The sequence below is a fragment of the Notechis scutatus genome, chromosome 4 (genome assembly GCF_049901735.1).
Source record: "Notechis scutatus isolate UNSWTSFEM ecotype Mainland chromosome 4, rNotScu1.2, whole genome shotgun sequence".
In the NCBI taxonomy this organism is placed as follows: domain Eukaryota; kingdom Metazoa; phylum Chordata; class Lepidosauria; order Squamata; family Elapidae; genus Notechis; species Notechis scutatus.
In genome coordinates this window covers 137533718-137555024 of record NC_142012.1, presented here as the reverse complement: position 1 = coordinate 137555024, position 21307 = coordinate 137533718, and the positions used below count along the sequence as shown (strand labels likewise).

The 21307-nt window shown below is 37.3% G+C and overlaps 1 protein-coding gene across 1 annotated transcript in view; it reads right to left on the bottom strand.

Annotated features, from left to right (window-relative positions):
* COL4A3 (collagen type IV alpha 3 chain) overlaps positions 1-21307 on the bottom strand; it is a 78845-nt gene that overhangs the window by 11284 nt on the left and 46254 nt on the right. Inside the window, exons 30-42 of the mRNA XM_087965048.1 lie at positions 18508-18658; positions 17294-17407; positions 15757-15924; positions 15458-15547; positions 14224-14358; positions 13350-13448; positions 12761-12850; positions 12399-12535; positions 12182-12308; positions 10184-10264; positions 8532-8630; positions 7408-7458; positions 528-707 (exon numbers count right to left, since the gene is read on the bottom strand). Of these exons, the coding sequence (XP_087821174.1) occupies positions 528-707; positions 7408-7458; positions 8532-8630; positions 10184-10264; positions 12182-12308; positions 12399-12535; positions 12761-12850; positions 13350-13448; positions 14224-14358; positions 15458-15547; positions 15757-15924; positions 17294-17407; positions 18508-18658 (1522 nt within the window). The remainder of the gene's footprint in view (positions 1-527; positions 708-7407; positions 7459-8531; positions 8631-10183; positions 10265-12181; positions 12309-12398; positions 12536-12760; positions 12851-13349; positions 13449-14223; positions 14359-15457; positions 15548-15756; positions 15925-17293; positions 17408-18507; positions 18659-21307) is intronic.

Below are 21307 nucleotides of genomic sequence, written 5' to 3'. Positions count from 1 at the left end.
ATAAATTTCTGTCTCTGACCAGAAAGGCTTTAATAGGGGATTGGATAAATTAATGGAGGACAAGTCTATCAAGCATTAATAGTCTTAAGTTAATGGAGGACAAGTTTATCGAGTGCTAGTAGTCTTGAAGACAGGTTGGCTATATCTTGCCTACAAATACATTTGTAGGAAAGAAAATGGGGGGAAAATTATGCATCTCTGCCAATATGCAGAAAAATATTGTGGGCATTATGTGCTTTGGTCTGATCCATCAAGGCTATTCTTATGTTTCTATATTAAATGCAGAGATGATTGCACAGTTGGTACATATGCTCCCAAATGTCATTGTACAGAAGACAGCTGCTTGGCTTTTCAACTGTAAAGCAGAGCAGCTAAATGAAGAGGGAAAAACACCTAAAGTGAAAGTAGGAAAAAACTCACGATGAATCTGATTAGTCATAAGAAATGAATAACTGCATCTATTTTGTAGCAATGATAAGTTGTAGCAAAGCAAATGTTAAAGTTGCTGTATAATAATGGCTTCTTACCTGGATTTCCATCTGGGCCAGGAGGACCTCTATTTCCTTTGGGGCTAAGTATTTTGCCTGGTTTTCCTGGAAGCCCTGGTGGTCCAGGTAAACCAGGAGGTCCACCAGGTCCTTGGTCTCCCATAACACCTTTAAAGCCTTGTCCTGGAAAACCAGCTACTCCCATTTCTCCTTTGATACCTTGGGAATGAATATTTTAATCAAAGTTAAGAACATATTGGTCATTATATTTTTAAGGGTACTATGACTTGTTCCAAAAACCCCTAGCTAGTGATGTCAAGAAACATAAGCTGTATCCATCATTACTGCTCCCTCCACAGATGAGTTCCTTTCCACATATTTTCCATAAATATACTTTTTGGTAATACAATCTACTTTCCACTTACAGGAATAATAATGTTGGATATATAAGCCAGTTTGGATCATATGTTATGAATCAGAAGTTACTTTCTTTATACCGGTAACAATCACTGTTAAAGTTGCTACATTTCTAATCAGCAATGACCTATCAGCCAAGACTAGACAATTCAGGAATCCTGAAGCATTTTTATTCAGCTCCTCTACCCTGACTCTTCCAGTTAAGATAGCCTGCAGTATATAGTCAACCCTGGAAGAGGCAAAATAAAACTACTAACTCTATTAAAAGAAAACATAGGCAAAAGTCTATGTGTGTGATACATACCTTAGCACTTAGTATTAGCATCCTATCTGTTGTCTTAAGAAATTCAGGAAAACCTTAATTGTAGTTGTGTGGTACCAAAAAAGCTATTTATAGCAATTCTCTCTCAAAAGAATAATTATTCCTTTTAGAAGAATGAAAGGAATAGTTCTTTAAAAAACCCTTTTTTTCTTTTTGTAGTATCTACCCAATTATTGGCTACAATATATCAAAAATGTTTTATAAAATATATGCAAATATTAAACAACTGTCTAGCTTTCTGATCTGAATTTTCTTATTAGAAAACTTGAAGAAATTTTATTATGCAACTATATTTCCAGCCTCTTAGTGGGGCTCGAAATCCAGGTGGTGAAAAAGAAAAGCAGAATTAAATTTCTGGCTGTGGGCAGAGTTTTCCTGCAATAATGCAATCTTACCACCGTGCTACTATGGCTCTTATACACAGTGTGGAAGATTTTTCAAATTCTGTAATATGAATTTACAGCATCATAGGGTTGTATTGTGAGGAGAAGAGGAGAGGAAAGTATGTTGACTATGTTCACCTTCTTGAGTTATTTCTAAAATAAAAAAATGGGATAAAAATACATAAATTAAATAAATAAAATATGCAGTATAATTTTACCTTTCGGTCCAGGAAGTCCTTTAGGGCCAGGAATTTGTTGCCCTGACGAACCTACATAATGATAATATATTTTTTATTTCAAAAGTAAATTAAAATGTGAAAGGCACTATATTACAACGGTATTAATAAGAAATATGGCTGAATGTTATACTGAAAATTCATATTCTGAAGATTCATAAAGAAAAACCAGTTTTTCTATGAACTCATTCAGTAATGTTTCTTTCTTTCTTTCTTTCTTTCTTTCTTTCTTTTCTTTCTTTCTTTCTTTCTTTCTTTCTTTCTTTCTTTCTTTCTTTTTCTTTCTTTCTTGATAAATTTATTTAGCAAAGGAGTTACTTACACATAGTTCCAACATGGCTAATACATATTGTGATTTCCACATTGCTACAAAGTAGTTCCAAGTTGCTATTAATAAATATATAACTGGTTGAAATTCTTGTTCCAAGAAGTATTTGAAATACTGTACATTTTAAAAGTACAGCATTAAGAATAAACGAAATCCCATTTTTATGTTCCTTAACATCTTTACAATATTATTTGCTAAATAATGAGAAATAGACGAAGTACTTGAAACAGTTTTGCATCCGGCATCTAACAACAATAACAATCAATTCAAATAATGTCCAATATAGAAATTATGTGGTTAAAACCGCTCCAAACTCGATTGCAGAAATACGACTTCAGCAACAGAGTGGTCAACACCTGGAACACCCTACCTGACTCTGTTGTTACAGCCTCAACCCCTCACAGCTTCAACCTCAAACTGTTTACCATGGACCTCATCCCATTCTTAAGAGGTCCTTAAATGGGTCATACAAAGTGCACCAGCGTGCCTATCGTCCCTATCTTACTGTCCCCATTTATCTGTATTTACTTCCTTTGTTCTTTTTATGTTCATACTTATACTTGTTATCTTGTACATGTTTGACAAACAAATAAAACAAATAAATAAACAGTAGCAAAGGTGTCACTGGTAGCCATTATTTTTAAATAATCTTCTTAAAGGTTAAGGAACTAAGTTAAATTTGAGCATTTGTAAACAATTAAAATAATTTTGCAGGATATCACAACATCAAATTAGCAATTTTTGTGATAATATGAAAAAGATTGCAACACAATAAAAACCTTGTGCTCCCGTTTCTCCAGGTGAACCATCAGTACCATCATGTCCTTGATTACCCTTTTCACCAACTAATCCACTTTCACCAGGCAATCCAACTGGACCTGAGGAAAATAAATTTTAAAGAGGCATTTATTTTATATGCATTTCTGAAAATGAAAAGAAAAATCACATTTGCTTAATATCATGGTGTAAAAATAATATAATAGGAGAGTGGTTTGCTAAGCAAAATAAATATATTTTTAGAGATGTCGAAACACTGATACTTGCAAATCAAATTTTGTTTTATCTTTGAAACACTGCAGAAAAAGTATATTGTGCTTCTTTCTAGAATACTGATTGGTAATGTCTCTGGATTATAAAATAGGATATATACCAAGTAGATGGTCTTCCAGGTGTTCTTCATCATATATGTGAATACCTGAAGTGCTATAATATCAATATCATGTTTGGCTTTGAGAACAATTCATAGTAAGCATTTAAAACAGCTCCTTTCCAAACAAACTTTGCTGCTTTTATTGTTGAATTATGTTATTTCCTTCTATCAAAATCACTCTAATTTGGAGTAAAAACGTGTGGCCTGCTGGTTTTTACAGCCCTCAGTGTAATAGCAAAAAGAACTGAAGGAAACCTTTCATTTAAATTTATGAACTTCTATGTATGGTATTCTGTTACATGTAGAAGTGAGAAAAAGAAGTCACATAAAATTAAAGAGAAGAGAGAATAGAAAGGAGAAAAAGAAACTGAGAGAGACAGAATTAATGGCTTTATGAAATGTTTGTTCTAGCTCCACCTAATGTGTTAGATCCCACTGCTATTGGATTTATGTACTTATTATTCTCATGGAATATGGCTCTCTACAAGTGAACCAGTCTTACAATCTTTGCTAACTAATAATGCTCATACTGCTCATATATTTTGTGTTCATTGATAAAACCCAAAGAAGAAACAGCTTTATTTACCATCTTGCTAATATTTGAGCAAGCTGACAATAGCAAGGTGCAACCATCACTATTTGTTCCATATTCTTTTCCCTGGTAGTATCTGATAATATTTAGAACAGTAGAGCAGTACATAGATTTGATCAGCAGTTGCATACCAGAAACAACTCTACCAGTGTCCAGTTCATCTATGCCAGGGCTGTCAAACTCCTAGCCCACAGGCCAGATTGTCACGTGCTGGCCACGTCCACCCCCAGTTTAGTGAAGGGGAAAAGTCCCAATATGTCACATGATGCCGCCATGATGACATGAGTTTGACACCACTGATCTATGCCATATTCACCAACAAGAGATTTATTCCTACTAACAGCCATGATATCAAACCAAAGAAGACAGTATGGAAAATCTATCAGGTAAAAAGCAGTATGCCACATGTTCAATTACTTTGGTTTCACTGCTTCTGTAGATTGCAAAGCTCTGTATCTGTGCATGTATGCAACATGATATATGGTTGATGGATTGTGTTGTGAATCAATAAAAGTGAATAACCTAAATGCAAATTAGGGGTTGAAAACCTGCACACTTGATTGGTCCTTTTTCCTGGTTCTGCCCACAACAACTGCGGGATGAGCGGAGGCCAGGCACTCGTTGCCTTGGTGACATTTCGGTGCCTCCGCCGCCTCCTCGCCCATCGCAGTTGGCGGTGGCGGTGGCAGCGGCGGCGTTTGAGGGAAAAAGAAGACAGCACAGCCACCTTTCTTGCTTTCCCACCTGCCCGCCCCAGATGGCCTCAGGAGCGGCGGTGGCAGCAGGCGCGCACACTCCTGCCGGCGAAGGGAGGAGAGGCGAGGAAAGAGAAGGGAGTGCGGCAGCAGCGGCTGTCACAGTATCGTCTCATAGCGGGGCAAGGCTGGCAAGCTGAGGTGGCCGCACCAGAGATCGTCACTGCCGACCCTTTTTCTCTAGCCGATTCTGACTGAATCTCTATCCCGCTCCTTTATCCTCACGGCCGGGGTCGGCAGTAATAGGCTGCCCCAAATTTAAATCTGAAACCACTGTAAAGTCTGACCCACAGACGGACACAATACAGAAGCCTGATGATGGCAGATGAGATTCTGCTGAAAGCGTTGCTACAACTTTAAAGAACTACAATGACGTGGGAAAATACCGAACCAAGCCGAACACCATACATGTAAGTACTGCGAAAACATATATATATATATATATATATATATATTTATATATGTTTTCTTAAGTTTTCAGCGGTACTTACATGTATGGTGTTCTGGCTTGGTTCGGCATTTTCCCACGTCATTGTAGTTCTTTAAAGTTGTAGCAACGTTTCAGCAGAATCTCATCTGCCATCATCAGGCTTCTGTATTGTGTCCGTCTGTGGGTCAGACTTTACAGTGGTTTCAGATTTAAATTTGGGGCAGCCTATTGCTGTGCCAGAATGGTTTTTTCTTCATCCTGATTGGTTGGGAGTCTTGGTCTGTGTTTATTGGTCTCGGAGTTTGCTGTGTTCTGCTTGATGGGTGTCTCTGATATCTTCTGTCTGTTTTTTGGCTCTTTTTGTATCTTGATTGGCTGGCAGCATTGTGTTACTTTAATGGAGGCCTTTAGTGCAGCTTGGCTTCGGGTAAATGGACGGCTATCATTAGTTAGGAAGCTGGGTTTCATCTGGGTGCCTGGTTGGGGTGTGTTTGAGCTGGAGGTATCAGGGGGATCTGTTTGTGCCCAGGTGTTTGCCTGGCTTGTGGTGTGGATATTTTTTGTTTGTGAGTGCAGGCTTCCCAAATGATTGACAGCCTGGTGGAATCATCTCTTCTGTTCATGCTTTCTGGTCTTTTTCAATCTCTATGGCTTCTCTGATGACTCTGTGGCTAGGGTTTTCCATAGTGGCCAGGGTTTTGGTGCCATTGAAGTTGATGCTATGACCTGTAGCTTCCATGTGTTGGACTAGTGAGGAAGTGTGTTCCAGCTTTTGACTGCATTTTTGTGTTCATCCAGGCGGGTGCTTATTCTTCTATTGGTCTGTCCAATGTATGTGGCCGGGCATGATGCACAGGGGACTTCGTATATGCCTTGGTTTTCCAGGTCAAGGTGCATAGTTCAGCCTTAATGTGTGTCTTGTCTGCCAGGCGTTTGGTTCTGGTAATTAGTGTTTTAGCCACGGAGTTTATAAAACACTAATTACCAGAACCAAACGCCTGGCAGACAAGACACACATTAAGGCTGAACTATGCACCTGACTAAAGTACTGACAGCCAACGGCTTCCACAAAAGCAAAATCACCAGCTTGATCCACAAAAACACACTGAAACATAATAGAGACCCAGAAGATGAACAGACCTATGGAACAGCTGTCCTGCCCTACATAAGAGGTACTACAGACAAAATTAGTAAGGTACTACACAGACATCACATCAGGACTGCCTTCAAAACAGACAGAAAAATAGCAGCCATCCTTAGCAACCCCAAAGATAAAATTGACCTGGAAAACCAAGGCATATACGAAGTCCCCTGTGCATCATGCCCGGCCACATACATTGGACAGACCAATAGAAGAATAAGTACCCGCCTGGATGAACACAAAATGCAGTCAAAAAGCTGGAACACACTTCCTCACTAGTCCAACACATGGAAGCTACAGGTCATAGCATCAACTTCAATGGCACCAAAACCCTGGCCACTATGGAAAACCCTAGCCACAGAGTCATCAGAGAAGCCATAGAGATTGAAAAAAGACCAGAAAGCATGAACAGAAGAGATGATTCCACCAGGCTGTCAATCATTTGGAAGCCTGCACTCACAAACAAAAAAATCTCCACACCACTGCTTGCACTGGCACTAAGCCGAAAGCACCAGCCTGAAGATGGCGAGTGGGACCTCGCCGAAACGTTGCCTAGATACTTTGAATCTTACGCGGGAGAAAACCCGAATAACCAAAGATCCACATACAAATACCCGAGAACCTCAGAAAACAAATATATATATATATATATATATATATATATATATATATATATATATATATATATATATATATATATATATATATATATATATATACACACACACACACACACTACATTTTTAATAATATAGTATTAGCACTTAGATTTAGGTACCACTTCATAGTGCTTTACAGTCCTCTTTAAGTGATTTACAAATGTCAGCATGATTGACCCCAACAATTTGGGTCCTCATTTTACTGACCTTGGAAGGATGGAAGGTTGAGTCAACCTTGAGCGCTGCCAGAATTAAATTTCTGGCTGTGGGCAGAGTTTTCCTGCAATAATGCAATCTTACCACCGTGCTACTATGGCTCTTATATACAGTGTGGAAGATTTTTCAAATTCTGTAATATGAATTTACAGCATCATAGGGTTGTATTGTGAGGAGAATAGGAGAGGAAAGTATGTTGACTATGTTCACCTTCTTGAGTTATTTCTAAAATAAAAAAATGGGATAAAAATACATAAATTAAATAAATAAAATATGCAGTATAATTTTACCTTTCGGTCCAGGAAGTCCTTTAGGGCCAGGAATTTGTTGCCCTGACGAACCTACATAATGATAATATATTTTTTATTTCAAAAGTAAATTAAAATTTGAAAGGCACTATATTACAACGGTATTAATAAGAAATATGGCTGAATGTTATACTGAAAATTCATATTCTGAAGATTCATAAACAAAAACCAGTTTTTCTATGAACTCATTCAATAATGTTCTTTCTTTCTTTCTTTCTTTCTTTCTTTCTTTCTTTCTTTCTTTCTTTCTTTCTTTCTTTCTTTCTTTCTTTCTTTTTCTTTCTTTCTTGATAAATTTATTTAGCAAAGGAGTTACTTGCTTACATAGTTCCAACATGGCTAATACATATTGTGATTTCCACATTGCTACAAAGTAGTTCCAAGTTGCTATTAATAAATATATAACTGGTTGAAATTCTTGTTCCAATAAGTATTTGAAATACTGTACATTTTAAAAGTACAGCATTAAGAATAAACGAAATCCCATTTTTATGTTCCTTAACATCTTTACAATATTATTTGCTAAATAATGAGAAATAGACGAAGTACTTGAAACAGTTTTGCATCCGGCATCTAACAACAATAACAATCAATTCAAATAATGTCCAATATAGAAATTATGTGGTTAAAACCGCTCCAAACTCGATTGCAGAAAATACGACTTCAGCAACAGAGTGGTCAACACCTGGAACACCCTACCTGACTCTGTTGTTACAGCCTCAACCCCTCACAGCTTCAACCTCAAACTGTTTACCGTGGACCTCATCCCATTCTTAAGAGGTCCTTAAATGGGTCATACAAAGTGCACCAGCGTGCCTATCGTCCCTATCTTACTGTCCCCATTTATCTGTATTTACTTCCTTTGTTCTTTTTTATGTTCATACTTATACTTGTTATCTTGTACATGTTTGACAAACAAATTAAACAAATAAATAAACATTAGCAAAGGTGTCACTGGTAGCCATTATTTTTAAATAATCTTCTTAAAGGTTAAGGAACTAAGTTAAATTTGAGCATTTGTAAACAATTAAAATAATTTTGCAGGATATCACATCAAATTAGCAATTTTTGTGATAATATGAAAAAGATTGCAACACAATAAAAACCTTGTGCTCCCGTTTCTCCAGGTGAACCATGAGTACCATCATGTCCTTGATTACCCTTTTCACCAACTAATCCACTTTCACCAGGCAATCCAACTGGACCTGAGGAAAATAAATTTTAAAGAGGCATTTGCTTAATATCATGGTGTAAAAATAATATAATAGGAGAGTGGTTTGCTAAGCAAAATAAATATATTTTTTAGAGATGTCGAAACACTGATACTTGCAAATCAAATTTTGTTTGTCTTTGAAACACTGCAGAAAAAAGTATATTGTGCTTCTTTCTAGAATAGATTGGTAATATCTCTGGATTATAAAATAGGATATATACCAAGTAGATGGTCTTCCAGGTGTTCTTCATCATATATATGTGAATACCTGAAGTGCTATAATATCAATATCATGTTTGGCTTTGAGAACAATTCATAGTAAGCATTTAAAACAGCTCCTTTCCAAACAAACTTTGCTGCTTTTATTGTTGAATTATGTTATTTCCTTCTATCAAAATCACTCTAATTTGGAGTAAAAACGTGTGGCCTGCTGGTTTTTTTACAGCCCTCAGTGTAATAGCAAAAAGAACTGAAGGAAACCTTTCATTTAAATTTATGAACTTCTATGTATGGTATTCTGTTACATGTAGAAGTGAGAAAAAGAAGTCACATAAAATTAAAGAGAAGAGAGAATAGAAAGGAGAAAAAAGAAACTGAGAGAGACAGAATTAATGGCTTTATGAAATGTTTGTTCTAGCTCCACCTAATGTGTTAGATCCCACTGCTATTGGATTTATGTACTTATTATTCTCATGGAATATGGCTCTCTACAGTCTTATAAATCTTTGCTAACTAATAATGCTCATACTACTCATATATTTTGTGTTCATTGATAAAACCTAAAGAAGAAACAGCTTTATTTACCATCTTTCTAATATTTGAGCAAGCTGACAATAGCAAGGTGCAACCATCACTATTTGTTCCATATTCTTTTCTCTGGTAGTATCTGATAATATTTAGAACATTAAAAAAAGTAGAGCAGTACATAGATTTGATCAGCAGTTGCATACCAGAAACAACTCTACCAGTGTCCAGTTCATCTATGCCAGGGCTGTCAAACTCCTAGCCCACAGGCCAGATTGTCACGTGCTGGCCACGTCCACACCCAGTTTAGTGAAGGGGAAAAAGTCCCAATATGTCACATGATGCCGCCATGATGACGTGAGTTTGACACCCCTGATCTATGCCATATTCACCAACAAGAGATTTATTCCTACTAACAGCCATGATATCAAACCAAAGAAGACAGTATGGAAATCTATCAGCTAAAAAGCAGTATGCCACATGTTCAATTACTTTGGTTTCACTGCTTCTGTAGATTGCAAAGCTCTGTATCTGTGCATGTACGCAACATGATATATGGTTGATGGATTGCATTTTGAATTATGGGCCATAAGCCACTTCTGCTTCTCAATTGTATTACACACGAGAAACATTTCCCTTTCAGATAAGAGATAAAAGAGCCGAGAAGAGATAAAATAGATTCTTAGACTTTCATGCTCTCTATTTAGATAGATAAAAGTAGTTAAAAAATAAATGGTTGCGTTTTTCAACAGTGAAAAATGGGGAATGTTCAGAAAATGAAGTGTCTAAGAATTTACAAACCTGGATGTCCTTGAACACCGTTTTGTCCTGGCAGTCCTTTGCTACCTTTAATACCATTACTGCCTACAGGTCCTGGTTGTCCTATAAATAGAATATAACACATTGACAAAAATTTTAAAAGGTATTGTAAAGGAGAAAGTGAAGTGGATCTATCTTTTTTACTTCATTGAATATAAGTACTTATGAGTTCTCCACATTGCTTAATGTAGCACAGACAATTAAATGCTCTTCTTTATGGCCTCATCCATACACTCTCCTTGTCCTGATCCTGAGACAGTCTGATAATAATTTTTGAGATCCCATCCTCACAATGGAGCCTTCCTCTAGTTTTCCAATGAAAGAAGCAGAATCAAAGTGATCTGCTGAGAAAGTGGTTGTTTCCGTGAGGAAACAAGATGCAAATTCAAACATAGACATTCTGATTTGCAGGAGGAGCCTGAGAGAAGCAGCTGATCTGCAGATTCAGCCCACTGCAAAGCCCCTTTGTCCATCCTGATATGAAGCTGTGTGCTTTCTGTTAGAAAGAACAGGATCTCCCTAGCAAACATCTTTTTCTTTTTGTCTTATTTTTAGAATAAGGTACAAAGACTGATCTTGTAGAAAGTGTTATTATTCCTATCACAATTTCGCTTACCATCTCCATAGTGTTTTTCCTTTTTCCAGCAAGTGATGAGGTTTGGTAGACAGGAAAAAGTGATAAGAGAAACATCTCATCACCTTTTCTCCTCTCCAGCAGAGGCTCATTAGAAATGAAAACAAGATTATTCACTCACCCTACTCCTCTTCCCTTCACTGCACCTGCTCTTACTCCATGCTTCCATTCCAGCAGCCTCTGACTATCATCATACCAGCTGCCCTACTTTGAGGAAAATAATTTTCTTGGCATATTTTTATATCATGGAAGAAGTGCTTTTTGAAGCACTATGCTTTCTTCATGTTAGCAGATAGATGAAAATCCCAATATCTCTTATGCCATTCATTTCCAACTTGGCAGCCAAATAAGCTTTCAGATTTTTCAGCCAATAATTATTGGAAAATCAAGAATTGAAAAAGGCCATCTTCTATATATATGTTTTTTCTACTCCTCTGATTAAGTTGGCAGAAACTATAGCATATGATAAATTATTATTTAGACTAACTCATTACTCGGAATGGTCTGTGCATCATTGGTGTTTTCAAGAAGCTAGGATCAAATAATATAATTTAAAAACAATTATTTAAGTACTTCCAGGCAGAGAATGAACATATACTGGAGGGTTCCTGATATTTTCATAATAGCAGTAATAGCACTTAGACTTATATACCACTTTAGAGTGCTTTACAGCCCTCTCTAAGCGCTTTACAGAGTCAGCATATTGTCCCCAATAATTTGGGTCCTCATTTTACCGACCTTGGAAGGATAGAAGGCTGAGTCTACCTTGAGCCTGGTGAGATTTGAACTGCCAAATTGCAGGCAGCTGACAGTCAGCAGAAGTAGCCTGTAGTACTGCACTCTCACCACTGCACCATTATGGCTCAGTGCTATTGAGTGCTAATATTCATTTCAAACTACAGGTGTAAGCAAAGGAACAGTACAAATTTGCATCTAAACTGTCTATACACCATAATCTACACATCAGCTGATATTCTTTTATAGAAGAATACTAGATGCTGCTTGAGTATAGTTTTAAAACTCTCAGAAGTTATTTTGTTTTAATGCTTTGCTTGATGTCTAAATAAGTATGGACTACTGGTGTCACCCCAACTTTTTTTGTACTCCTCAGAACCTAACATAATTGAGTTAAAAAAATTAATATAGTTACCTGCCATTTTGAGGAAAAAACATGAAACCTATAGGATTAGTTCCAAAACAGTATGTCTTAATTAAAAAGCAAAGGGAAAAATATATAATGTAGAAATCTAATCTCTCAGGTCTGTGAACTGGCCTCTTATGACCCTCAACCCAGCAAGCTTTTAAAGCTTTGTCAACAAAAGATTTCTCCTACCATTCTATTTTACCTGTAATTCCTGGTAAACCAGTATTGCCTCTGTTTCCAGGTAGTCCAGGTTCTCCAATAAGACCTGGGTGGCCTGGTGATCCACGTGTCCCTTTTCTTCCCCTCTCTCCAAGAAGACCTGGATTACCCTAGCAAGTAGCAACAAAATAAAATAGTAGCTAAAAGATCAACGAGGGAACCCTACCTGATACAAGGAAATTATAATCAGCTTTCTCTACCTTAGGTCCTGGGTTTCCTGGAGGCCCAGTGCCAGGTTTAGGTTCTCCTTTATCCCCTTGAATACCAGGAAATCCAGGGGGGCCTGCTATACCTGGTAATCCAGGCACACCTGAAGAACCTTGCTGCCCTTTTGAACCTGAAACAACATAAACATTGAAATGTTTTTTTTCCTTTGATTTATTTGAAACTTCAGTGAAGATCCCAACCATCCAAAATCACCAAGTTTACTAATGCAAATATTAAATGAGATATATGTTCTAATCTGATCTCCAAATCCTTGGTTATAACATCTGTCAAGACCCATGTGAAGCTACTGCCACTCTTTGTTGCTGTTGTTATTTAGATACTTTAACAAGTTTACCTGCCATTCCCATGTCCCCTCTGTCTCCTGGAACTCCTGGCAATCCATAGATTCCAGGAAGTCCTGGAAGTCCTTTAGCTCCTTTAGCTCCTAAAAAGATAACCGATGTTGAAATTAATTGTATAGAATTAAAATATGCTTGACAAGTCTTTATCACAGTCATTACAGTGTCTTTTAGAATATTTCTGATAAGAAAAAAAGTAGCCCTCAATTGCTGTTTTTTCTATTGCTTCCATTCTTCCAGTTTGTCTTCATTGAGTTATTATTCTGAGAACAATTGCTACCTCTGGAATAGAATAATAGTTAGATATTGGGAGAAGTCTGATAATTCAGACATTTGAATTCATATTTGGACCAAGTTAATATGAGATGTATTGATAGAGATGTATTCATAAGCAGATTGCTCCTTTTATTAAAATCCCAGATATGCAATCATTGATGACTATCTGTACATCATACCAAGCCGCTGCATAAACACACATAGAGTCACAGAGACATAGTGTTAATTAGCTCTTGGTTTAACATAAGTAACTGAATAACATAAACCTGCCCAGCTAATATAATCTGAGATCAAAGAAAACCTACATACCTGGTGGCTGTAGAGTACCTGGTAGTCCAACAGGACCCACACATCCTTGCACACCTTGTTGACCCTTTTCTCCCTTGAGTCCTGTTCTTCCAGGAGCTCCTACGGTGTCAATGAATAGAATTTTTTTTTTTTTTTAAAAAACCCAGTATCTTCTTGCTTCAGAATAACAGGCAGAAAAAAAGGCTGACATGAAATGGTGAATTCGTAGTATAATTTGCTAATTTGTTTAACTATTTACATTTTAATGATAGTATCCATACATTATAACACCACATAATGAGTTTATTTTGTCCTAGTAAGTTGTATGAACTTAGCTGCTGACATTCATACAACACTATTTACAACCTTGGTTTGCTCAATAAACTGTGGTTAAATAAGTATATGTGAACCGAGCTATATCTATTCAAAACTCTTAAATATAAAATGTTTTTTCACTTGTAATAAATTTTAGAATATGTGAAAATGTTGTTCAGAGTTATATTCCAAGATGGGAGCCATATAATCTTTTGAATAAAAATAAAATGGAACAGCACAATCCATCTCTGTCACATAGTCTCAAAGCACATTGTCTTATTTGGAAAGTGGTTCCAGAATGATGAAATTTCCAGTGCAAAAGTGGTAGGATGGCATTTAATCTTTCCAGTTCCACTTCTCTACTCTCCTCAATTTACGTTATAGATCTGAAGGGGGGGTGGGGAATGCAGTTTCAAATCTTGGTAAGTAAAGATAATGGATCAAATACCATTTTTGACAGTGTTAGTTCTGTTTTGTAAGAAGCAACAACTAGTCGCTATAGAATACAGTGAACGCAGAAGGTATATTTCATTATGAAAACCTGCAGAATGTGTAGCATAGTGATAGTATAGCTTTATACCTTTACTTCCTCTCTCTCCTTTATCTCCATAGATCTTTTTGGATTCTGATAGCCCAGGAGGACCTTTATCACCTGGTTCACCTTTTTCTCCAAAAGATCCTTTCCTTCCTTTTGATCCTGGAAAGCCTGGAGAACCTAGAAATAATAAATTAGGACGAAAAAATTTTTGCCACTGGATTCAAATGCTAAATGAGACTGAGAGTTTCAGGAAGCTAAGAATACAGAGTTGGGTGTTTAAACATTGAGTCCAATCTCTTGGAAGATAAAAAATCTATGCTTGAATATATCTAGATTTCAGAGTACAGGGTGATAGATGAAAAACCCCAATGGTGGGTATATTCTTATTCTCTATCTTTTAAAACTTCCTTCCTTCCTTCCTTCATTTTCCAGTTGAAATTTTTCTGTTTCATCCAGTTGAAACTTTTCTGTGGCATCCAAAACTGCGGGGTGGGGGTGGGGAACTCAACTAGAGGTTTCTGTTTTGGGAACATATTGGCTTCATGCCTAAATATTTAATGACAAAAACAGTCTTGTTCCATTTGCTTGTTTACAGAGATTTCATAGGTTCATTTATTGATTTAATTTTCAAACAATTATATTAGAGGAAATAGAAAGGAAATTTGGAATACTCATGATGGCCTTGTTATACTGTAAGCATTTTTTTTACCTCTGTAATACTTGAATATATCTAGGATTTCATTTGTTTTTTTATGTCCCATGTTTCTACAGTACATACAGAAACAGATATACAAATAAAAGCAATAGGACTATTATTAAACTCTTCCAAAAGGCTTGACTGAAGACAACAATCTAGTTTTTCCCCCTGTAGGGGAGTAAGTAGGAAGGAAAGTAAATTCCCAAGAGAGTGTCATCCATTCTCCTTCTATGTTTCCTGGGGGTGACGTAAATGATGTCAAAAACCTGGAAAGCTTCTAAGAACAACAAAGAAATGAAAAGTCACCTACAACCAATTATATCTACTTGTAGACTGAGTTTTCATGCAAAAATCCAATTCCTCATTTCAATGCATAGGGACTACTTGAGAAATAACATGACAAATTATGCTGAAATGAAACTAGTTAATTAAACTACTATGTTGATGGGAAACAAGTGTGATTCTACTGACAGGTCTTAGTATGACTCCTGTGTGCCTTTCATCCGTTCAAATAGTATGGACTATGGGGTAATATTTTAGAACCAGAGCCCCAGGTAAGGCAAACACTGCACAACTTACCTCTGCCTCCAGGGATTCCTGGATTTCCAGAGACACCAGGCAATCCAGGGCTACCCACGTCTCCCATCAAACCTCTTTCTCCTCTGAAACCTACCAGAAGTGAAGCAAACACATCCATAGATATAAGAAGTATTGCCCAGGCACTCAAAGGCTTTGCATGACCTTTGAAAGAAACCCAATTTTTACTTTAAAAAGAACCCCATCATTTGCATATATGTTAATAGTATAACATGACCTTTATTAAATGGCAATGAATACATTAATTATATCAAGATTAATCTTGCTTAAGAAACATTTACCTGGTGTGCCTGGCTTTCCTGGCTTACCACACTGTCCTTTGACGCCAGGCAATCCTTTATTTCCTCCAGGGCCTTGTGATCCAGGAAGTCCAAATCGTCCTGGAAATCCTGGGATATCTAATCCTGGAATACCTGGATCTCCTTTGGCCCCTATTGTTCCTCTGCTACCTAAAATAGCATACATTATCCGATTCACATTTTCAGAAAAGAACAGGCTCCCTTTGATCACAAATGAAGGATTACATCAGCATTTCTATAGAAAAAAAGTAGAAGTCATCCTTTCCTGTGTGGTCACAGAGCCTATTAACAAATTTTAAAAGTTTGTTGTAATATTTTATAATAGAAAATTTCTTACAGTCCTGACAAGAAAAAGCAACCAACTCCAAATTCATTGGACCATCAGATTCATGTTGAAAAAGCAGACCATCCCTACACTGACTTTTATCTTTGGATTGTTTCTATAAAATGTTAGTAAAAAGCAGGAGCAGAATAATTTAGCACATCACTGACATTACATTAATAAAGTATGAATCTTCTGCCTTAACAGCATATTAATTATTGTTGTCTCTTGAAGAACAAAACAAGATCCAAACCAGTGGTGGGATTCAATTTTTTTTACTATTGGTTCTGTGGGCATGGCTTGGTGGGCATGGCATGGCTTGGTGGGTGTGGCTTGGTGGGCATGGCAAGGGAAGGATACTGCAAAATCCCATTCCCTTCCCACCGCATAAAAGAAGTTCCAGCTGATCAGCTGGGACTAGGGAGGCAGAGAATAGATGGGGGCGGGGCCAGTCAGAGGTGGTATTTGCCGGTTCTCTGAACTACTCAAAAATTCCGCTACCGGTTCTCCAGAAGTGGTCAGAACCTGCTGAATACCACCTCTGATCCAAACTAAAACAGTTATTTTAGTCATTCGAAATAAAAAAACTATAAAAAACAATAATATATCACATAAAATTTCCCTGTTGGCGAATCACCATTTTCTGTAAGTACTACAATTGTCTGCTCTTGCCCCAGCATATTTTCTGCAAGTATACAAAGCAATACTATCAGAGAAAATCTATGGTTTGAACCTATAATACAATTGATTTAGGAACACTAGATGGTTGATTCATCAGAGTGCTCATTGCATGATCTTTGTGGGCAATAATATTGTCATTTGTTTGCCAGGCTGTGCTTTAGGGAAACTACTGTATTTTGTTAAAATTGGCATGTATATACTAGAACAAATTACGTTGCAGCCAACTTTTTGTGCTAGTGAAAGAAATGACTATTATGATTTCTTTCATTTGATTTTTTCTAATTTATTTGGGTTAGATTTTTATATTCATAACACTATAATAAAATGCTAAATATTTCATTAATTTGACTTACACTGATGCAATGCCCTCCATGTTTGAATATAACTGTTATGTACCTTGCACCACTGATATTAGGAACAGATTAGGCTATCAGAGGACTGTTTATTATATATCATACTATTAAATTTTTAATACATTACTGATATATCAGTGTTACCATATTTGTACATCATTACCTTGTGGTCCCATTACTCCACATCGACCTGGTGTTCCTGGTAAACCAATGAGACACTGGCCAGTTTTTCCTGGAAGACCTTTTTCTCCTGGAGCTCCAGGACCTCCAATCTCCCCTGGAAGATATTCATCATATTCAATTTATTTAAAATTAGTACCCTTCCACCTTAATGGTCTGTGTCTGTGTCTGTGTCTCTCTCTCTCTCTCTCTCTCTCTCTGTGTGTGTGTGTGTGTGTGTGTGTGTGTGTGTGTGTGAGAGAGAGAGAGAGAGAGAGAGAGAGAGAGAGATGGAATGTAAAAATGAATGTAAAACTTTATTGATCAAGGCAATAGGAGAAGAAATACTTGAGAAAACACTTGTAGGTTATCATTGGACTCAGAGTCTTCAATATAGTTCAATATTATAAGAGGACAAGGTAATACTTCAACCAGGACATCAGCAATTAGCAATCATTCATCTATGTTCTCCCTAGCAACCAGGTCAGAGCAGTTTCTTATACATAGAAACACACTTCAAGATATTTTGTGACTGTTATTAGAATATATTCCATGGCAGGGTGCGCAAATGTTTTAGAAAAACTTTCCTTTTAAAAGTTAAAACAGGTTGCTTCAAGACAAAGCAGTTGTTTTGCATTCTATGAATATTTTCACCACTCTGGTGTGCCACAATTTTTAGAACAGTGAATTATTATTTGTTACTCTTTGATAGTAAAAAGAACTAGAAATATTTCAGTCTCAAAATACTTTCTTAAATAACTACTCATGTATGATGGACAACTTGAAACAGGTGCTTCTGAATACAGGATGATCAAAACTAACAGGCTTTCACAGTGGCATACTTCAATTAGATTATTTTAATTACAAATAGAAGAGATCAGTCAGTTCCTGCCCAGTTTTTGTGAGTTGCCAAGCAGATTGCTTTGCCTCTGAAAATGTCAGCCATAGTTTGCTAATGAAATGTCAGAATATCAGATAATTATACCATGGCCTATTAGCTCATAAGTTTATCACCACTGAAACAAAACTAACTTTCTGCACATCACTTGTTCTGAGACTATAGCAGCCGTCACCATATGTTATAATAGTGAATTCTACTGTTGAGTATGTCAACATAATTTTGTGAATGTTTCCAGCATAGGTACTCTGAGATAGAAAGGCTAACTAATAATTTTAGATATGGTCTTTTATCACATAATCCGATTTGGGGGAATGTACCTTTTGGTCCATCAGCTCCTTCAAAACCTTTTTGACCTGCAGGTCCAGGTAAACCTGATGATCCTCTTTCACCCTTTTCACCCAACTTTCCCTCTTCTCCTGGTAAGCCAAGACTTCCATGCTGTCCAGGAATAACTGGACCTGGTTCACCCTGGGACACAGAAAAAGAAAATGTAATGTTACAACTAAGCATTAAGGGAAACAGGACAATGTTATTGTTAGTAAATCTATTTAGCTTTTTCCATCACAAAAAGCTATGGGACTGGAATTAAGCATTTTACTTACCTATCTTTCCTCGTTACAAATTATTACTCTTAACATTACATATATTGTGTATTTAGCATATTCATTTACAGAACTAAATACATATATATTTCCCTGCTCCCTCCCTTTTCTGTAGTTGTACAGCAGGGGTGTCAAACTGGCAGACCGCCAGCTGGATGCATCACATGCAGGCCACGCCCACCCTCGCTCCGCGAATGGGAAAAATGTTTATGAAACGTCACATGACAGCAATGTGACATCACTAGTTTGACACCCATGTTGTATAGTAATGTTTTATAAATCCTATCTTTTTTTCTGTCTCTTTCTCTCATTCTCTCTGTATATACAATATATATTTATGTCTTGTTTTTATCTTATGTTGATAGTGCAGCATCACTAATTATAATAGTTAAATCTAATACAGGAAATATATTAATGGAATGCAGTTGTTCTTACATTAACTTTATTGCAGGAAAATAAAAACATTTGTGTCATCTTAATGTCTAACATACTTATTATAGCACAGCTTTGCAATTATTGATATCTACAATATTTCCAAGCAATAAATTGTTAAATATATTAAGAATTATGTTGCATATTTATTGTATTGAAATATTTTTTAAAGTTCATAACATCAAGAAATGTTGAAGAAATTCTGAACATTGAGAATATGACTCACTGACTTAAATGAACCCAACTTTTAAGCTGTATCACACTTCCCACACGATACAAATGTGGCTATTTCACACCTCTACAATTAAACATTGCAGTTTCCAGCAAGCTTCATCAGAGCATTGAATATAGTCTCAGCTGGGCAATTTATACTAACAGTTTTGAAAGTTTTGTTCATGATTACAGGAGCAAGACTTTCATTGTCTGTTGTGGTGGGACAGGATAAGTTTCATTGTCCAACTGAGGTGCAGAAAACCACATCTTGTGTTCCTTCCCATCTTAATTTATATAGTCACCCATCTCACAAACAAAAAACTCAGCATAATATAACAGAGCTAAAATCAATTAAATAGTTATCTCTTTCTAATTGCCAGGACAGGGAAACAAGGAAACAATTCATTCAAAAGGTAACGAACATTTTTCTAGTGAAAAGAAGAACTTGGGGTGACATGATAGCAATGTTCCAATATTTAAGGGGCTGCCACAAAGAAGAGGAGGTCAACCTATTCTCCGAAGGACATTAGGGCAGAATAAGAAATAACAGATGGAAACTCATTAAAAACAGATCCGACCTTGAAGGAATTTCTGATAGTGAAAAAAATTAACTAGTGGGACACCTTGTCTCCAGAAGTTGTGAGCAAGGGTGGGATGCTACCGGTTCTGCCCGGTTCTAAAGAACCAGTAGCTCTGAAGAGCAGCAGACACTGAACTGGTTCTGTGTTTGCTGCTGTTTGGCTCACCCGCCCGCCTGGGCTCTTACCTGTCCTTTATTTTCTGCTTTTTCAACCTCAGCTGCTTTGCACGGCACAGCTGAGGTTGAAAAAGCAGGAAAAAAGAGGCTTTTCAAACGCTGCGCACCCGTGCACAGCACTTTTCAGATGTCTGGGTGGCACAGTTTAAGATTTTTTTACACATGCGTGCAGTGTGCGTCAGGCGTGCATGCGTGCGAAGCGTGCATGCGCATGCAAAACATAGTTACCAAACCGGTAGTAACACTGGTTCAATCCCACCCCTGGTTGTGAGTACTCTATCACAGGAGGTCTTAAAGAGATTGGACAACCGTTTATCTGAAATGGTATAGGATCTCCTGCTTAAATAGGGTGTTGTGAATCAATAAAAGTAACTAAGCCTAAATGCAAAGCAGGTTTTGAAAGCCTGCACACTTGATTGGTCCTTAAACAACGAACAAGGATTGGTCCATAACAAGCCCCTGATTGGCCAAATTTAGGACACTTCTTATTGGTTATTAGTTGAACTTGATGCACTTATTATTGGTTAATAGGGTAGCAGCCAACCCTATAAAAGGGTTACTGCTGCCCATAGCTTGCTCTGTTCTGTACTATTTACTGTTATTAAAGAGTTGAAGTCACTGGTCAGATGTCTGGTCTCCATTATTCTCCAAACTTAACACTGGCGACGAAGGTGGGATGCGGAGACCGAAGAGCTGACTGATCTACAGAGCAACCAACAGAGCACGTGGTCGAACACGCACTATCAACGGCAACATGGCCAGCGGTGCCGTACCACCCGCTCCATTCAACCCAGAACCCGAAGACTGGGAGTCGTACATGGATAGGTTCCAGATGTTTCTGGAGACCAACAATTTGAAAGACGCAACAACCAGCAAAAAAAGAGCTATATTTCTAACCCACTGCGGGCCTACCGTGTTTAAAATGGCAAAATCACTTGCCAAGCCAGCCGAAGTAAAAGCGATGGACTGGGACATCCTCGAGCCTTTGCTACGGGCCCACTACGCGCCCACCGTGCCAACCTTAGTCAGAAGACACGAATATTACCAGAGGGACCAGCGGAAAGGCGAAAGCCTTGCCAACTACGTCGCAGATCTCCGCAACCTTGGAGGCCT